This window comes from Mobula hypostoma, chromosome 22 (assembly GCF_963921235.1).
Source record: "Mobula hypostoma chromosome 22, sMobHyp1.1, whole genome shotgun sequence".
Lineage (NCBI taxonomy): Eukaryota > Metazoa > Chordata > Chondrichthyes > Myliobatiformes > Myliobatidae > Mobula > Mobula hypostoma.
Genome location: NC_086118.1, coordinates 39,956,147 through 39,974,861, shown reverse-complemented (window position 1 = coordinate 39,974,861; position 18,715 = coordinate 39,956,147). Strand labels below are relative to the sequence as shown.

Below are 18,715 nucleotides of genomic sequence, written 5' to 3'. Positions count from 1 at the left end.
CATTCTGACACATCTGTCCACAGCCTCCTCCACTGCCATGATATGGTCAAATCAAGTTGGAGGAGCAATGCCTCATCTGGGTAGCCTCCAACTTGATGGTATGAACATTGATTTCTCTAACTTCTGGTAATATCTCCGCGCCCCCCCCCCTTTCTTTTTCCATTCTCCATTCTGGTTACCCTTTCTCTTCTATTTACCTGCCCATCATCTGCCTCTGGTTTCCCTTCTTGTATCCCATTCTTCCACAGTCCATTGCCCTTTCCTATTAGATTCCTTCTTCTTCAACCCTTTATCTCTTCCACCCCTCCCTTCCCAGCTTCTTGCGCACCTTCCCCCTTACCTGGCCTTACTTATCACCCGTCAGCTTGTCCTCACCCCCCCCCCCACTTTTGCATTCTGGTTTCTACCCCCTTCCTTTCCAGTCCTGATGAAGAGTCCTGGCCTAAAACTTCGACTGTTCATCCTCTCCATAGATGTTGTCTGACCTGCGAATTCCTCCAGCAGTTGGTATATGCTGCTTAAAAGTTACCAACTTGAGTTACTAAGAAGTCCAAACAGGCTGAAAATATCCCACATAAAAAGAGCATTTATTCTGATACGTTCTTTGATTAACCGATTCTATAGCAATGCAACCCTGTTGACAAGAATGAAAGCACAGGGAACCAACAAGGTTTGACCAACCAGGAATTTCCTTAGTTTGCAAATATAAACATTTGGGGCAGGGTGAGAAAACTTGAAGTGACTGCTCATCCACCAGGGTGAACGTAGGAGGGAATCAAATTGTGTAGCACTGTGGCGTTCCTTTGACCCAGTGTTTCTAATGCTGACCATTTCTCTCATCCATTCTGATCCTACTTGCCTTCATGAGTCTGTAATCTTCTATCCCTGGCCATTGTACCTAATTCTCCCACTTCTTCCGGTTCCAGGTATCAAAGTCTAGGTCTAAAATAACTTCCCATACAAAACCCCTTTAAAGTTCCTTGCTCTCACTTTATGCCTTTGTGTTTTTGTTACCCATACCATGGGAAAAATAAAATTCTGACTTCCGACCCTATCAATGGGTCTTATAATGTTATAGATCATTATTAGGCTTTTCCTCAGCCTTTGTAACTCCAGGATGAACAAGTCCAGCTATCACATCTCTCCCCATAACTCAAGTCCCCCAATCCAGTGCACATCCAATTAGCCATAGTCAGGTGTATTATCTTGAAGCATGCATAACCTCAAAGACCTCCAACTATTCTCCTACAAGGAAAATAGTTGCTCTTTCATCATTGAAAACTCTTACTTAATGAGCTGCAAATAGCGAGAAGATCTCACACAGTAAATATAATACTCTACAAAAGTGGATTACCACCAAGTTCTTAATGCAGCGTATCCCAATAAATGGTGTTGGTACTTACGGGGAGTAATGCCTCATCTGCTCCAACTTTTTAAATTGTCCCACGTAGATGTAAGCTCAGTTGTTGGAATAGTTCTACATATTCAAACAGGTGGCTGCACACTACATTTTTATGACTGTGTTTTCGGATTTTGAAAACTAGGTACAATTTATCAAATGCATTCTTTTTAAAAGTGCAAGTTACTATTCTTCACCTCGGCAATAAATCAAACAGAAATGCAAGCTACATTTAAAAATTGTTCCAACTTTTAAAACAATCTTCCAGTTACCTGAAAGCAATACTGACTTTATTCTGCTGCAGATTCCCATTTTCAATGTCCTGTGAATCACCAAATTTATAAGGCATGTCAGGATAATGAAGACACGCAAGCTATTTGCCTGAATGACTGCAGCTCCAATTACTTCCAGGACAAAGCCGCTCAGTTAATTGGTAACCTGTCCACCACCCTGAGCATTCACTCCCTCCACATCCTTGGTTTCACATCGTGATACAAGGATGAAATATTCATTTATTCAAATCTTTTACAATAAAATAAAGAACAAACTTGTTTGGATTGCGCAGCAGTTATATGGTTTAAGAGAATGCTTTACTTTGAAAAGTTACACAAAAATCACCTGAGGCATGTTGGCTCTGGTCATATTCTCCACAACCTGTCGAGTGACATTCGTGCTCTCATAACCAAACCGACACAGATGGAATCCCAGACTCCAGTATGGAGGCATTATTGGGTAACCTATGCAGTTACATATATAAAATTATAGGAAAACATAAGATAATATTTTGATAAAAAGAAAATGATTTTAATTTGTATAGCACCTCTCATAATGTCTTCATAGCTAATGAGTGTTTTCCTTGAAGTGTAGTCACTGATGTAATGTTGGAAAAGTTCCACATAAGATATGGGCAAAATGATGTTTCATTGAATCATAAACATGGAAGTAGATCCCTTAGGCATTCGTCTCCATGGGGGCTTTATTCAGTATTCAGATTTATAGTCTGAAGTACATCAAGTTCTCATCCAGGTATACGACAAAGGGGATGAGAATCTCCAGCTTAGCCAGTCTCAGCAATTGAAACGAATCTGCTGGCTGATAAACACCTTTTTATACTTTCATTATTCCCTTAATTCTATTCAATCAGATGAAGAATCACCTTATCGAGATCTCTCATAATAACGCAGATGTTCAGTAAAGTTTGAAAAGTGTCAAAGTGACAATTCGTAGTGCACTGGCACGTGTAATGGGCAAAGAGGAAGTTGTTCCATTGGGGCTGGGCTTCACTTTAAATGGGCCGAGACCAGAATCCTTGCGAACTGAGTAACTAGAATTATTATTGAGGCTTTAAACTAAGTAGTGCAAAAGAGGGTAGTGGCAAAGTAAAACTTATAAAGTTTAAGAGAAAAGGCACAATCATCATTTAGGGAGGCAAAATGGGGAATGATTATCAGAGTATGTCAGGAGAGAATAACTTATATAAAAATAAGAGAATCATTGAAATAGAATCAAGACAGGGAAATGGTGCAAAGACAAAATAGAATTCATATATCAGCAGCAACAAAAGTGAATTTAATGTCATGAATATAAATGAATGGATATGTTTTAATGATTGTGGGCTTCAGGAAAGGGATGTCGAGGGAACACACACCAGTCCTCATCAAGGCATCAGAAGTAAAAAGGGTGAGCAGTTTCAAATTTCTGGTTATCAATATCTCTGAGGATCTATCCTGGGTCCAACATATTGATGCAATTACAAAGAAGGTACAGCAGTGGCTATACTTTATTTAGAGTCTGAGGAGATTCGGTATGTCACCAAATACACTCACATATTTCTATAGATAGACAATGAAGAGCATTCCAACTGGTTGCATCACCATCTAGTGTGGAGGGGCCAATGCACATGATTGGAAAGAGCTGCAGAAAGTTTTACAGCTTCATCATGGGCACCGGGCACCAGCCACCAGCATCCAAGATACCTCCAAAAGGCGAAACCTCAAAAAGGTGGCATTCATCATTAAGGACCCCCATCACCCATGACATGCCCTCGTCTTGTGGCTGCCAACAAGAGGAGGTACAAAGGCCTGAAAACACACACTGAAAGTTTCAGGAACAGCTTCTTCCCTTAGCCGTCAGATTTCTGAATGGAAAATGAACTCATAACACTACCTCAGTATTTTATTTCCTTCTCTTTTTGCACTACTTAATTAATTTAAAAAAAATATACTTATTGTAATTTATGGTTTTTATTATTACGTATTGCAATAGACCGCTGTCACAAAACAAATTTCCCAACATATGCCAGTAATCATAAAGACCATAAGATACAGGAGCAGAATTAGACCATTTGGTCCATCGAGTCTGCTCCGCCCTTTCATCATGGGTGATCCAGTTCCCTCTCAATCCCATTATCCTGCCTTCTCCCAATAATCTTTCACACCCTGACTAATCAAGAACCTATCAACCTCCAAGTTAAATACACCCAATGACCTGGTCTCCATAGCTGCCTGTGGCAACAAATTCCGCAGATTCACCACCTTCTTGCTACAGAAATTGCTCCTCATCCCTGTTCTAAATGGACGTCCCTCTGTTCTGAGGCTGTTCTCTCCGGTCCTAGACTCCTCCACCGCAGGAAACATCTTCTCCACATCCACTCTATCTCGGCTTTTCAATGTTTGATAGGCTTCACTGAGATTCCCTTGAGCGTATTTGGTAAGTAGGAGGCCTTCAAAAGTGACATTTTGAGTGTACAAAGCTTCTATGTGTCTGTAACAGGTGTAGGGAACCTTGGTTTTCAAGAGATATTAAGGTCCTCATTAAGAAAAAAGTGGAGGTGTATAGCAGGTATAGACAGGTAGGAACAAATGAGGTGCTTATGGAGTATACAAGATGCAAAAGAACACTTAAGTAATCAGGAAGGTTCAAGGAAGGCAGGAGATTGCCCTAGCAGACAAGGTGAAGGAGAATCCTAAGGGATTCTACAGATGTGTTAAGAGCAAAAGGATTGCAAGGGACAAAATTGGTCCTCTGGAAGATCAGAATGATAATCCATGTGTGGAGCCAAAAGAGATGGGGCCGATCTTAAATAAATGTTTTGCATCTGTATTTACTCAGGAGACAGACAGAGTCAATAGAATTGAGGCAAAGTAGCATCAACTTCATGGCTCCTATACAGATTACTGAGGAGGTGGTATTTACAATGAACGGTGGGGCACTGAGGAGTATGGTAGAACAAAGGGATCTGGGAATGCAGGTCCATAATTCATTGAAAGTGGCAGCAAAGGTAGATAGGGTTGTAAAGAAAGCTTTTGGCACACTGGCCTTTAAAAATCAAAGTACTGAATAGAGCAGTTGAGATGTTATGTTGGAGTTGTATATGACATTGGTGAGGCCTAATTTGGAATATTGTGTGCAGTTTTGGTCACCTACCTACAAGAAAGATGCAAATAAGATTGAAAGAGTACAGACAAAATTTACAAGGATGTTGCCAGGTCTGGATGACCCGAGTTGTAAGGAAAGATTGAATAGGATAGGAATTTATTCCTTGGAACGTAGAAAACTGAAAGGAGATTTGATGGAGCTATACAAAATTATGAGGGGTATAGATAGGGTAAGTGCAAGCAGGCTTATTTTACTGAGGACGGGTGGGACTACAACCAGAGGTCACAGGTCAAGGGAGAAAGGTGAGAAGTTAAGGGGAACCATGAGGGGAAACTTCTTCGGTCAGAAGGTCATGAGAATGAGCTGCCAGCACAAATGGTGCATGGGGGCTCAATTTCAACGTTTTAAGAGAAGTTTGGAAGGGTACATGGATGGTAAGGGTATGGAGGGCTATGGTCTCAGTGTAGCTTGATGGGAGTTGGCATATCAAATGGTTCAACATAGACTGGATGTGTCAAAGGGCCTGTTTCTGTGCTGTACATTTCTATAACTCTATTCTTTCTTATATAAGAGGCCCAGAACTGCTCACAAAACTCTGTGAGGCCTCAGCATTACATCTTTGCTTTTATATTCTAGTCCTCTCCAAATGAATGCTAACATTGCATTTGCGTTCCTCCCCTCCGACTCATCCTGCAAATTTACCTTTAGGGAATCCTGCACAAGGACTTCCAAGTCCCTTTGTTGCACCTTGGATTTTTAATTTCTGTCTCCATTTAGAAAATAGTCTATGCTTTTATTCCTTTGACCTAAGTGCATGACCATACACCTCCCGACAGGCATTCCACTTGCCACTTACTTGTCCATTCTCCTGATCTGTCCAAATCCTTCTGCAGCCTCCCTGCTTCATCAACACCACCTGGCCTTCCACCTATCTTCATATCGTCCGCAATCTTGGCCACAAAGTGATGAACTCCATCAATGACATACAATGTAAAAAGCAGTCCCAACATTGACCCCTGCGGAACGCCACTAGAAACTGGCAGCCACTCTTTCCCACCTGCCAGTGCTCTATCCATGCTAGTATCTTTCCTGTAATACTCTTTTCTTGTTCAGCAGCCTTATGTATGGCACAGTGCCAAAGGCTTTCTGAAAATCCAAATACATAACACGCTCTGATTCTCCTTTGTCTATCCTGCTTAATATTTCTTCAAGGAATTCCAACAGATTTGTTTGGCAAGATGTTCCTTTAAGGAAACCATGCTGACTACAGCCTATTTTATCATGTGCCTCCATGTACCCAGAAATAACATCCTTAACAATTGACTCCAACAGCTTCCCAACCACTGAGTTCAGGTTAACTGGCCTATAGTTTTCTTTCTTCTGCCTCCCTCCCTTCCTGAAGAATGGAGAGACATTTACGATTTTCTGGTCCATAAGACCGTAAGACAAAGGAGCAGAAGTCCACCATTCAGCCCATCGAGTCTGCTCCGCCATTTTATCATGAGCTTATCCATTCTCCCATTTAGTCCCACTCCCCCGCCTTCTCACCATAACCTTTGATACCCTGGCTACTCAGATACCCATCAATCTCTGCCTTAAATACACCCAATGACTTGACCTCCACTGCAGCCCGTGGCAACAAATTCCATAGATTCACCACCCTCTGGCTAAAAAAATTTCTTCACATCTCTGTTCTGAATGGACGCCCTTCAATCCTTAAGTCATGCCCTCTCGTACTAGACTCCCCCATCATGGGAAACAACTTTGCCACATCCACTCTGTCCATGCCTTTCAATATTCGAAATGTTTCTATGAGGTCTCCCCTCATTCTTCTAAACTCCAAGGAATACAGTCCAAGAGCGGACAAACGTTCCTCGTATGTTAGCTCTTTCATTCCCGGAATCATTCTAGTGAATCTTCTCTGTACCCTCTCCAACATCAGCACATCCTTTCTTAAGTAAGGAGACCAAAACAGCCCACAGTACTCCAAGCTGAGGTCTCACCAGCGCCTTATAGAGCCTCAACATCACGTCCCTGCTCCTATACTCTATTCCTCTAGAAAAGAATGCCAACATTGCATTTGCCTTCTTCACCACCGACTCAACCTGGAGGTTAACCTTAAGGGTATCTTGTATGAGGACTCCCAAGTCCCATTGCATCTCAGAACTTTGAATTCTCTCCCTATTTAAATAATAGTCTGCCCATTTATTTCTTCTGCCAAAGTGCATAACCATACACTTTCCAACATTGTATTTCATTTGCCACTTCTTTGCCCATTCTTCCAATCTATCCAAGTCTCTCTGCAGACTCTCCGTTTCCTCAGCACTACCGGCCCCTCCACCTATCTTCTTATCATCAGCAAACTTAGCCACAAAGCCATCTATTCCATAATCCAAATCGTTGATGTACAATGTAAAAAGAAGCAGCCCCAACACGGACCCCTGTGGAACACCACTGGTAACTGGCAGCCAACCAGAATAGGATCCCTTTATTCCCACTCTGTTTCCTACCAATCAGCCAACGCTCTATCCACGTATGTAACTTTCCCTTAATTCCATGGGCTCTTATCTTGTTAAGTAGCCTCATGTGTGGCACCCTGTCAAAGGCCTTCTGAAAATCCAAATATACAACATCCACTGCATCTCCCTTGTCTAGCCTACTTGTAATTTCCTCAAAAAATTGTAATAGGTTTGTCAGGCAGGATTTTCCTTTAAGAAATCTATGCTCAGTTCTGCCTATCTTGTCATATGCCTCCAGGTACTCTGTAACCTCATCCTTGACAATCAACTCCAACAACTTCCCAACCACCGATTTCAAGCTACCAGGTCTATAATTTCCTTTTTGCTTCCTTGCCCCCTTCTTAAATAGCGGAGTGACATTTGCAATCTTCCAGTCCTCCGGAACCATGCCAGAACCCATCGACTTTTGAAAGATCATCGCTAATGCCTCCACAATCTCCACAGCTACTTCCTTCAGAACACGAGGGTGCACTCCATCTGGTCCAGTAGGTTTATCTACCTTTAGACTATTCAGCTTCCTGAGTACTTTCTCTGTCGTAATTGTGACTGTGCACACTTCTCTTCCCTGCCACCCTTCAGTGTCCGGTATACTGCTGATGTCTTCTTCAGTGAAGACTGATGCAAAATACTCGTTCAGTTCCTCCGCTATCTCCTTATCTCCCATTACACTTTCTCCAGCATCATTTTCTATCGGTCCTATATCTACTCTCACCTGTCTTTTATTCTTTATATACTTGAAAAAGCTTTTAGTATCCTCTTTGACATTATTTGCTAGCTTCCTTTCATAGTTAATCTTTTCCCTCTTAATGACCTTCTTAGCTTCCTTTTGTAAGCTTTTAAAAACTTCCCAATCCTCTGTCTTCCCACTAATTTTTGCTTCCTTGTATGCCCTCTCCTTTGCTTTAACTTTGGCTTTGACTTCTCTTGTCAACCATGGTTGCATCCTTTTTCCATTTGAAAATTTCTTCTTTTTTGGAATATACCTGTCTTGCACCTTCCTCACTTCTCGCATAAACTCCAGCCACTGCTGCTCTGCCGTCTTTCCCGCCAGTGTCCCTTTCCAGTCAACTTTGGCCAGTTCCTCTCTCATGCCACTGTAATTTCTTTTACTCCACTGAAATACCGACACATCAGATTTTGGCTTCTCTTTTTCAAATTTCACAGTGAACTCAATCGTGTTATGATCACTGCCTCCTAAGGGTTCCTTCACCTCAATCTCTCTAATCACCTCCGGTTCATTACACAATACCCAATCCAGTACAGCCGATCCCCTAGTGGGCTCAACAACAAGCTGTTCTAAAAAGCCATCTCGCAGACATTCTACAAATTCTCTCTCTTGAGATCCAGTGCCGACCTGATTTTCCCAATCCACTCGCATGTTAAAATCCCCCACAATTATCATAACACTGCCCTTCTGACAAGCCTTTTCTATTTCCTGTTGTAATTTGTAGACAACATCACTGCAGCTGTTTGGAGGCCTATAAATAACTGCCATCAGGGTCCTTTTACCCCTGCGATTTCTTAGCTCAACCCATAAAGATTCTGCACCTTCCGATCCTATATCACCTCTTTCTAATGATTTAATATCATTTCTTACCAATAAAGCCACGCCTCCCCCTCTGCCTACCTTCCTATCCTTCCGACACACCGTGTATCCTTGGATGTTCAGTTCCCAGAGACATGCATCCTTTAGCCACGTCTCAGTGATGGCCACAATATCATACTTGCCAATCTGTAGCTGTACGACAAGATCATCCACCTTATTCCTTATGCTGCGTGCATTTAAGTATAACACCTTAAGACCAGTATTTGGTACTTTTCGCTTTGGTTTCGCTGCAACTTTATTGCACTGCAACTCATCCCAATGGTTACAAATTTGCCCCATCACCTGCCTGTCTTTCCTGACATCTTTACTGCTCATAATTTTAGATTTATTTCTCTTTTCCCCTTCCTCCGCTCTATCATTCCGGTTCCCATCCCCCTGCCAAATTAGTTTAAACCCTCCTTAACAGCTCTATTAAACTTCCCCTCCAGGATATTGGTCCCCTTCGGGTCCTCTGAAACCATTCTAGAATCTAGTGATTCTTGAAAGATCATTACTAACGCCTCCACAATCTCTTCAGCTACCTCTTTCAGAACCCTGGGGTGTAGTCCACTTGGTCCACGTGACTTACCTACCTCCAGACCTTTCAGCTTCCCAAGCAGCTTTTCCCCTAGTAATAGGAACTACACTCACTTCTTCCCCCCGACACTCTCAAACTTCCAGCATACTGCCAGTGTCTTCTACAGTGAAGACTGATGCAAAATTATTATTCCATTTGTCTGCAAGTTCCTTGTCCTTCATTACTACCTCTCCAGCGTCATTTTCCAGCAGCCTAATAACTACTGTTGCCTCTCTTTTATTCTTTATATATCTCAAAAAAAAACTTCTGGTATCTTCTTTGATATTGTTGTCTAGCTTACCTTCATATTTCATCTTTTTTTCCCCTCTTGCTTTTTATTGCCTTCTGTTGGTTTTTAAAAGTTTCCCCAATACTCTAAATGCTCACTTATTTTTGCTCTATTATAAGCCCTCTCTTTTGCATTTATGTTGGCTTTGACTTCTCTTGTCAGCTATGCTTGCATCATGCTGCCTTTAGAATACTATTTCTTCCTTGGAATGTATCTATCCTGTACCTTTGAAATTGCTCCCAGAAACTCCAGCCATTGCTGTTCTGCTGTCATCCCTGCTAGTGTCCCCTTCCAATCAACTTTGACCAGCTCCTCTTTCATGCCTCTGTAATTCCCTTTACTCCACTGAAATACTGATACATCTGACTTTAGCTTCTACCTCACAAACTGCAGGGTGAATTGATCACTGCTTCCTAAGGGTTCCTTTACCTTAAGCTCCCTAATTAAATTTGGTACATAACACAAGCCCAATCCAGAATTGCTGATCCCCTTGTGGGCTCAACCACAAGCTGCTCTAAAAAGCCACCTTGAAAGCACTCGACAAATTCTCTCTTGGGATCCAGTACTAACCTGATTTTCCTAATTTACCCATATATTGAAATCCCCCATGTCTATCATAACATTGTCCTTTTGACATGCTTTTTCTATAACCCATTGTAATTTGTAGCCCACATCCTGGCTACAGCTTGGAGGCTTGTCCCATAATGGGTCTTTTTATCCTTGCATTTTCTTAGCTGTACCCACAAGGATTCTACATCTTCCTATCCTATATCACCTCTTTCGAAGGATTTGATGTAATTTTTTTAGCAACAGAGCCACACTACCCCACTGCTGTCTTTTTGATACAGTGGGTATCCTTGGATGTTAAGCTCCCAACTGTAATCTTTCAGCCATGACTAGAGTGATGCCAACAATGTCATACCTACCAATCTCTAACTGTGCTAAAAGATCAGCTACTTTATTCCATATACCATGTGCCTTCAAATATAACACCTTCTGTCCTGTTTCTGTCACCCTTTTCAATTTTGTCCCTTTTACACTGCATCTCATCCCACTGACTGCAATTTTGCCCTACCATCTGCCTGTCCTTCCTGATAGTCCCCTGCCTGCCTCTGATTGTAACCCAATAGCCCTATCACTTCGGTTCCACTCCCCTGCTAAACCCACCCCAATAGCTCTGCCCACTAAGACATCGGTGCCCCTTTGGGTTCAGGTACAACCTGTCCCTTTTGTGCAGGTCATACCTTCCCAAGAAGAGATTGCAATGATCTAGAAATCTGAAACCCTGCCCCAGTTTCCCAGCCATGTATTTATCTCGCAAATAATCCTATTCTTACCCTTACTGCCACATAGCACGGGCATCAATCCAGAGATTGCTCACCTGGAGTTCCTGCTTTTCAGCCTTTTACCTAGCTCCCCAAGTTCTCTCTTCAGGACCTCCTCACTTTTTCTCCCATGTTTGGTACCAATATGTACCAAGACTTCTGGCTGCTCACCCTCCCCACTTTAGAATATCGTGGACCTAATCCAAGACATCCCTGACCCTGACACCCGGGAGGCAACATTCCATGTAGGTGTCTCTATCACATCCACAGAATCTCGTGTCTACTCCTCAGACTATGGAATCCCATATCACTACTGCAGTCCCCTTCTCCCTCCTTTCCTGGTCGCTGCGACTCCCCCCAATATTAAACCTGATTCTGATTTTGATTCGCAAACACAAGGAAATCTGCAGAAGCTGGAATTTCAAGCAACACACATAAAAGTTGCTGGTGAACGCAGCAGGCCAGGCAGCATCTCTAGGAAGAGGTAAAGTAAAATATTGCTACTGCCCAGGTTGGGACCCGGCTGGGTTTGAACTCAGGATCATCTGCCTTGAAGTCCAGTGCTGATCCTAGAGATGCTGCCTGGCCTGCTGCGTTCACCAGCAACTTTTATGTGTGTTCTGTGGTTTTGATTAGTGGCTATTACAGAAAAGCTGTTGCAAAATAACTAAGGTTGAGAATTAAATATTCCAGGTTATTTAATTTTTGCACTTGATAGGGGTGGCATCATAGTGTAGTGGTTAGAGTAACACTTTTAAAGGCCCAGCTGTAAGATTGGAGTTCAATTCCTGCTGCTCTTTGTAAGGAGTTCGTACACTTTACCCTTGACTGCGTGGGTCTCCACTGAGTGCTCCAGTTTCCTGCCACATTCCAAAGATATACCGGTTAAGGTTAGGAAGTCATGATCATGATAGGCTGGTATTGAAAACATGGCAACACTTGCAGGTTGCCCCCTAGCAATTCTTTGTCAATGCAAGCAACACCTTTCACTGTGTACTTTGATGCTTCATTGTAAACGTGACAAATAAAGCCAATCTTATCTTAATATTAAGAAAATGGAAAATGAATTGTGAGGGGAGTTTAAAGAGGCGCAACCAGAAGCATTCTGTTCGGGGTGAAACACCAGCCTGATTCCCCACAGGAGGTACAGTGGCCTTAAGATTAAGCAAGACTAGATATCTGCAACACAGTGCACAGTCTTTGCTCTTCCACCTCGAGAAGAAAATACTTGTGATACAGTGTATATAGTGAATGCCTGCCATACTGATAGCTGGGTTAGCAGGATTATTGTACGTGGAGGCATTAAGCAGGCTAAGCCTGTGTTCTCATGAACTTGGAAAATGACAATTGATCTCACGGAAATGAACAGCATTCTGAAAGGATTCAAGAGAGTTAATCGTTCCTATGGCCAGCTGTTAACCGGAGGTCACATTTGCTAAACAAGGGATTGGCTGCACAGGACTAAGATGGGAAGGTTTCTTCACCCAAACAGGTGATTAATTTTTCAAATTCAGTTCCCAAGAGAGCTGCAGAGGTTCAGTCACTGAGTACATTAAAAACAGATTGATAGATTTTATTTTAAGATGCAGTGAGAATCAAGGGATATCAAGTTAGTCTAGGAAAGTGGTGCTGAGGTAAAAGATCATATTCCGATTGGCAGAGCAGACATGAGAAGCCAAATGGCCGACTCCTGCTTCTATTTCTATGTTCACACTACTAAGACTGAGATACCTTATTGAAAGTGCAGGTAGGACGTATATTGAGCTGTTCTTGCCTGTCTGAATCTAGCTCCATATAGACATAATGCATCTAGAAGTCAGAGAAGAAATTTCACATATAGTACTAAATGGGGGGGGGGTGCGGAATCCACTGCAACATGGATTTTATTAATTTGAATTGTTCAGCTGGAGGCCCGCATGATAAAGAGGAAGATGTTGGTTGGGGAAAAAAAAATTCTGGTCTTTGTGAATTGCTAAGTAAACCATTTGGAATCATCAATATTTCTTTTGTAACTTAATAAATTCTTTCCTTCAAAAATCCTAATTTTGTCTTCTTGAATTGAATCAAATAAAATAGAAGGGAGCAATATACACAATCACAGGTCATTGTCCATCTTTCTATTTTAATTTTAAATAATATTAATATTAATGCATAACAATCAGAAGATTAAAGATTACTCATCTGTGAATTTATTTTAAATATTCTGCATACATTATGGCATTCACTTAATAACTCTTACCTATAACATCCATATATTGCCTGATCACTGTTTTTGGATTTGGACCCAAGAACACATAAAAATCAAAGATTCCTCCAATGGTTCTCCAGGTTAGAGCAGGAGATGGCTGAAGTAAAACATCTGAATAAAATAAAATTGTGCAATTCTCAGGTATAGCATTCACTTAATAATTATGACAAGGGGAAACTTCAATAGAATTATTTGTAATTAGTGATGCATGGAAAAATAAACTTCACAAGGACTTGTAAAGGATAACAAGAGATTTATGAAAGTATTCCCATAAATGAAAGTTTTCAGCTATATTGAGAAAGCCACCAAGACTGTGGTTGGTTTCCTTGGAGAGAAAAGATCAGCTAAGATTTGAATCAGATATTCAAAGTCCTCAAATACATGGTAGAATACGGAACAAATTTTCCAGGTAAGATGGGATAATAAGTTATACAGTAGAAACAGAATCAGTAGGAACTTTCTAAAAGGAATTAGACAAATAAATTAGAATAAATAACATATAAACAGCTGTGGTAGCATTCATTAGGATGTTCTTTCAGAGCATTAGCAGAATGATAATGGGCCGAATAGTCTTATATTGTACCGTTGGATTCTATGAACATAAACCTTCAAGAATGCTGATATCAGCTGTCCAAAGAAGAGGCAATGCAAAACTTTACTATGCCAAAGAAGAAAAAAAAATCAGGAAGAGAGTCAGCTTTGAATATGTTGTAATAGTTCACATTTCTACTTTACAAAATTCATATTCAGTTTGCATATACAGCATTATTGCAAAATAAATTGTCCACAAGGAAGAGTGAAAGATAAAAAACAAAATACTAGCAAGACAAAAGTGTTACTGCATTGCTGTTCAGCTATAACGATGGTTTCATATTAAATAAGGCTATCTGATTATAAAAGGAACAAACTGCTGAAGGAACTCAGCAGGTCAAGTAGCATCTACAAAGAAATGGTTGATATTTCACATCAGGTCCAGATATTTGCTCCAGATTCCAACATTTGCAGTCTTTTGTGTCTCTATCAGACCTAAAAATGAACTTCAATTTATATATTCAAGCAAGTAAATTTCTTACCTTGGGCATTACTGTTTAAAAGGAAAACTCCATGAGCTGACCCATCCTCTTCCATTACCAAATAAAAAGGGTGCGAGCCATACAAGTTGGCATTAGGCTGCAAAAACATGACAGTGTTGGTGACAGCTCACAGAAAAAGTTCTCATCTAAATTCATAATACATCTTCTGAGAATGCGCAGATTTATCATGAAATGAACTTTGAAAGTTCCTGTTTGCAAATTTTTCTCCTCATGCCTTCTAACTGCATGAAAATAGGCTGTTCCGTGGGCACCAGGATCTGTTTGCAAGCTTGCAAGTTAGTCTAGAAGACACATTTTATTTGTTAGATGCTCCTTTCATCACCTGACATTCACACATGTACTGTACATTCCGGCAGGATGACTAGCAATCCGAAGTGAGAACATTTATACGACTTCACTTTGATTAGTTCCTTTGGGAATAAAATCAGCAAGAATCCCGCTCAATGCAGACCAAGGCAATAATTCCTTGGCTGGATCTTAGATAAAATATTGTACTGAGGCATTTTTAAAAGCCTCTTTCCGGGCATCAATTATTTGGGGAAAATGGAAGCTAACGGAGGCCAGAAAGAACAGGATGAAGAGTGTGAGTTCTAGAAAATAGCAAAAAAGCAATGAAAATGATTCATACCATCAGCAAACAGTACAGTACTGTAACAGGTTCTTTTGGCCTACTTGTCCATGACAACTGTGATGCCTGTCTATGCTCATCTATTTGCCTGCATTAAGCCTGTATCCCTTTTTTTCACATGTACCTGTTCAAATGCCCGTTAACAGCGCTGATTGTATCTATCTCTGCCACCTCAAAACTCTATCTACTCTCTGCCCCTCATACTTTTATAAATCAGGTGGAGTTTTATTATTGTGCAGCTATAAAGTTTAAGTATCTATCCGGAAGAGGTAAAATCAAGGTGAACTTCATCACATGAGATATTAACACCCTTTATTACGATAGGGGACTGAAACTCAATTCAAGGCCAAACATGATCAGTTTTCACAGCAATTCAGCTTTAGGGAGCAGAAAAAAAACACTTTAAATCTAGGTTTACACAGCAAGAACACAATTGAGAGCCTTGCACCAAACATGTGCATGCACAATCCATAGAACCATAGAACCATACAAACTACAGCACAGAAACAGGCCTTTTGGCCCTTCTTGGCTGTGCCGAACCATTTTCTGCCTAGTCCCACTGACCTGCACACGGACCATATCCCTCCATACACCTCCCATCCATGTATCTGCCCAATTTATTCTTAAATGTTGAAAAAGAACCCGCATTTACCACCTCGACTGGCAGCTCATTCCATACTCCCACCACTCTCTATGTGAAGAAGCCCCCCCTAATGTTCCCTTTAAACTTTTCCCCCCTCACCCTTAACCCATGTCCTCTGGTTTTTTTCTCCCCTTGCCTCAGTGGAAAAAGCCTGCTTGCATTCACTCTATCAATACCCATCATAATTTTATATGCCTCTATCAAATCTCCCCTCATTCTTCTACGCTCCAGGGAATAAAGTCCTAACCTATTCAACCTTACTCTGTAACTGAGTTTCTCAAGTCCTGGCAACATCCTTGTAAACCTTCTCTGCACTCTTTCAACCTTATTAATATCCTTCCTGTAATTTGGTGACCAAAATTGAACACAATACTCCAGATTCGGCCTCACCAATGCCTTATACAACCTCATCATAACATTCCAGCTCTTATACTCAATACTTTGATTAATAAAGGTCAATGTACCAAAAGCTCTCTTTACGACCCTATCTACTTGTGACACCACTTTTAGGGAATTTTGTATCTGTATTCCCAGATCCCCCTGTTCCACTGCACTCCTCAGTGCCTTACCATTAACCCTGTATGTTCTACCTTGGTTTGTCCTTCCAACATGCAATACCTCACACTTGTCTGTATTAAACTCCATCTGCCATTTTTCAGCCCATTTTTCCAGCTGGTCCAAGTCCCTCTGCAGGCTCTGAAAACCTTCCTCACTGTCTACTACACCTCCAATCTTTGTATCATCAGCAAATTTGCTGATCCAATTTACCACATTATCATCCAGATCATTGATATAGATGACAAATAACAATGGACCCAGCACTGATCCCTGTGGCACACCACTCGTCACAGGCCTCCACTCGGAGAAGCAATGCTCTACTACTACTCTTTGGCTTCTTCCATTGAGCCAATGTCTAATCCAATTTACCACCTCTCCACGTATACCTAGCGACTGAATTTTCCTAACTAACCTCCCATGCGGGACCTTGTCAAAGGCCTTACTGAAGTCCATGTAGACAATATCCACTGCCTTCCCTTCATCCACTTTCCTGGTAACCTCCTCGAAAAACTCCAATAGATTGGTCAAACATGACCTACCACGCACAAAGCCATGTTGACTCTCCCTAATAAGTCCCTGTCTATCCAAATGCTTGTAGATTCTGTCTCTTAGTACTCCCTCCAATAACTTACCTACTACCGACATTAAACTTACTGGCCTATAATTTCCCGGATTACTTTTCGATCCTTTTTTAAACAATGGAACAGCATGAGCCACTCTCCAATCCTCCAGCACCTCACCTGTAGACAGCGACATTTTAAATATTTCTGCCAGAGCCCCTGCAATTTCAACACTAGTCTCCTTCAAGGTCCGAGGGAACACCCTGTCAGGTCCCGGGGATTTATCCACTTTAATTTTCCTCAAGACAGCAAGCACCTCCTCCTTTTCGATCTGTACAGTTTCCATGATCTCGCTACTTGTTTCCCTTAATTCCATATCTTCATGCCAGTTTCCTTAGTAAATACAGACGCAAAAAACCTATTTAAGATCTCCCCCATTTCCTTTTCCCAATAGCTTCTGGATCTTCAGCATTTACTCTTCAATTTCTTTACTGAAAAAACTGGAACTTACCTTCTGATGCTTTGTCACAGTGAGAACTGGCTATCTCTGGCTATTATTCTCCTTAACCAGAAGCAAAAAGTACTTACATGAGGTATTTGATCCCAATTCCAGAGAGTTAATTGATTCCAATCGACATTCAGGATTAGATTTGTCACGTGCTCACCCAGCCCTGAAATATGTCGTGAGGCCAGGGAGGTAGAGATCTGCAGAAATTGGTCAGCAAAAATTAATGGCCCCACTGTCGTATTCAGCCTAGAGAGAGAAAAAAAAAAATAGGATATAGTACATTATACCACTAAAAATTATTGGAAGAGCCATTAAAAGTACAAGATCCTGTGTTTAAGTAAAGGAGGAAATAGTTCAAATGCAGGCAAATGAGATTGGTGTAGATGGGATTAAGGGTCCATTTCTGTGGTTGTTTAATAGATTTGTTATTGCTTCAGGCCTTTTTGTTCATTGTTCCATGCAATTATGAAGCTCTATATCAGGAGCAGACTTATCTTCCTTCCTAGTCTTTTTAAAATTCATTTGATGTGATGAAGGCATCACTGGCAAACCCATCATGTATTGCCCATTCTAAATGTAAAGCTAGCAATGAGCTGCCTTCTAAAACAGCTGCAGTTCTACATGACCGTACACTTTCTGACACTGTTTTCCAGCTGCCATTTCTTTGGCCATTCTGGAAAATTGGAAATATCACTCCACTCTTCAAGAAAGGAGAGAGGTAGAAGAAAGGAAACTATAGGCCAGCTAGTCTGACAGTGGTTAGGAAGATGTTGAAATTGATTATTAAGAGTAATTGGAGGTACATGATAAATAGGCCATAGCCAACATGGTTTCCTCAAAGGAAAATCTTGCCTGACAAATCTGTTGGAATTCTATGAAGAAGTAACAAGCAGAATAGATAAAGGAGAATTGGTTGATGTTGTGTAATAGGATTTTCAGAAGGATGAGCCCATGGTATTACAGGATAGATTCGAGCATGGATAAAGCAGGGGCTGATTGGCAGGAGGCAAAGAGTGGAAATAAAGGGAGCCTTTTCTGATTGGCTGCTGGTGACTAGTGGTGTTCCACAGGTGTCTGTATTGGGACAGATTCTTTTTACGTTCTATGTCAATGATTTGGATGATTGAATAGATGGCTTTGTTGCAAAGTTTGCAGGTGATATGAAGATAGGTGGAAGAGCAGTTAGTTTTGAGGAAGTAGAGAGGCTACAGAAGGACTAAGACAAATTAGATTGGGTAAAGAAATGGAAGATGAATTACAGTGTCAGGAAGTGTATGGTCATGCACCTTGGTAGAAGAAATGAAAGTGTTGACCATTTTCTAATGAGAGAAAATACAAAAAACTGCGACACAAAACAACTTTGGAGCCCTTGTGCAGGATTCCCTAAAGGTTAATTTGCAGGTT

The 18,715-nt window shown here is 41.2% G+C and overlaps 1 protein-coding gene across 2 annotated transcripts in view; it reads right to left on the bottom strand.

Moving 5' to 3' along the window:
- Nucleotides 1-18,715, bottom strand: part of LOC134360294 (lysosomal alpha-glucosidase-like) — a 62,491-nt gene that overhangs the window by 22,624 nt on the left and 21,152 nt on the right. For both annotated transcript variants that reach the window (XM_063074485.1, XM_063074486.1), the window contains 4 exons: nucleotides 17,392-17,557; nucleotides 14,394-14,490; nucleotides 13,312-13,431; nucleotides 2,018-2,136 (listed from right to left, as the gene is read on the bottom strand). In XM_063074485.1, coding sequence (XP_062930555.1) covers nucleotides 2,018-2,136; nucleotides 13,312-13,431; nucleotides 14,394-14,490; nucleotides 17,392-17,557 — 502 coding nt within the window. The remainder of the gene's footprint in view (nucleotides 1-2,017; nucleotides 2,137-13,311; nucleotides 13,432-14,393; nucleotides 14,491-17,391; nucleotides 17,558-18,715) is intronic.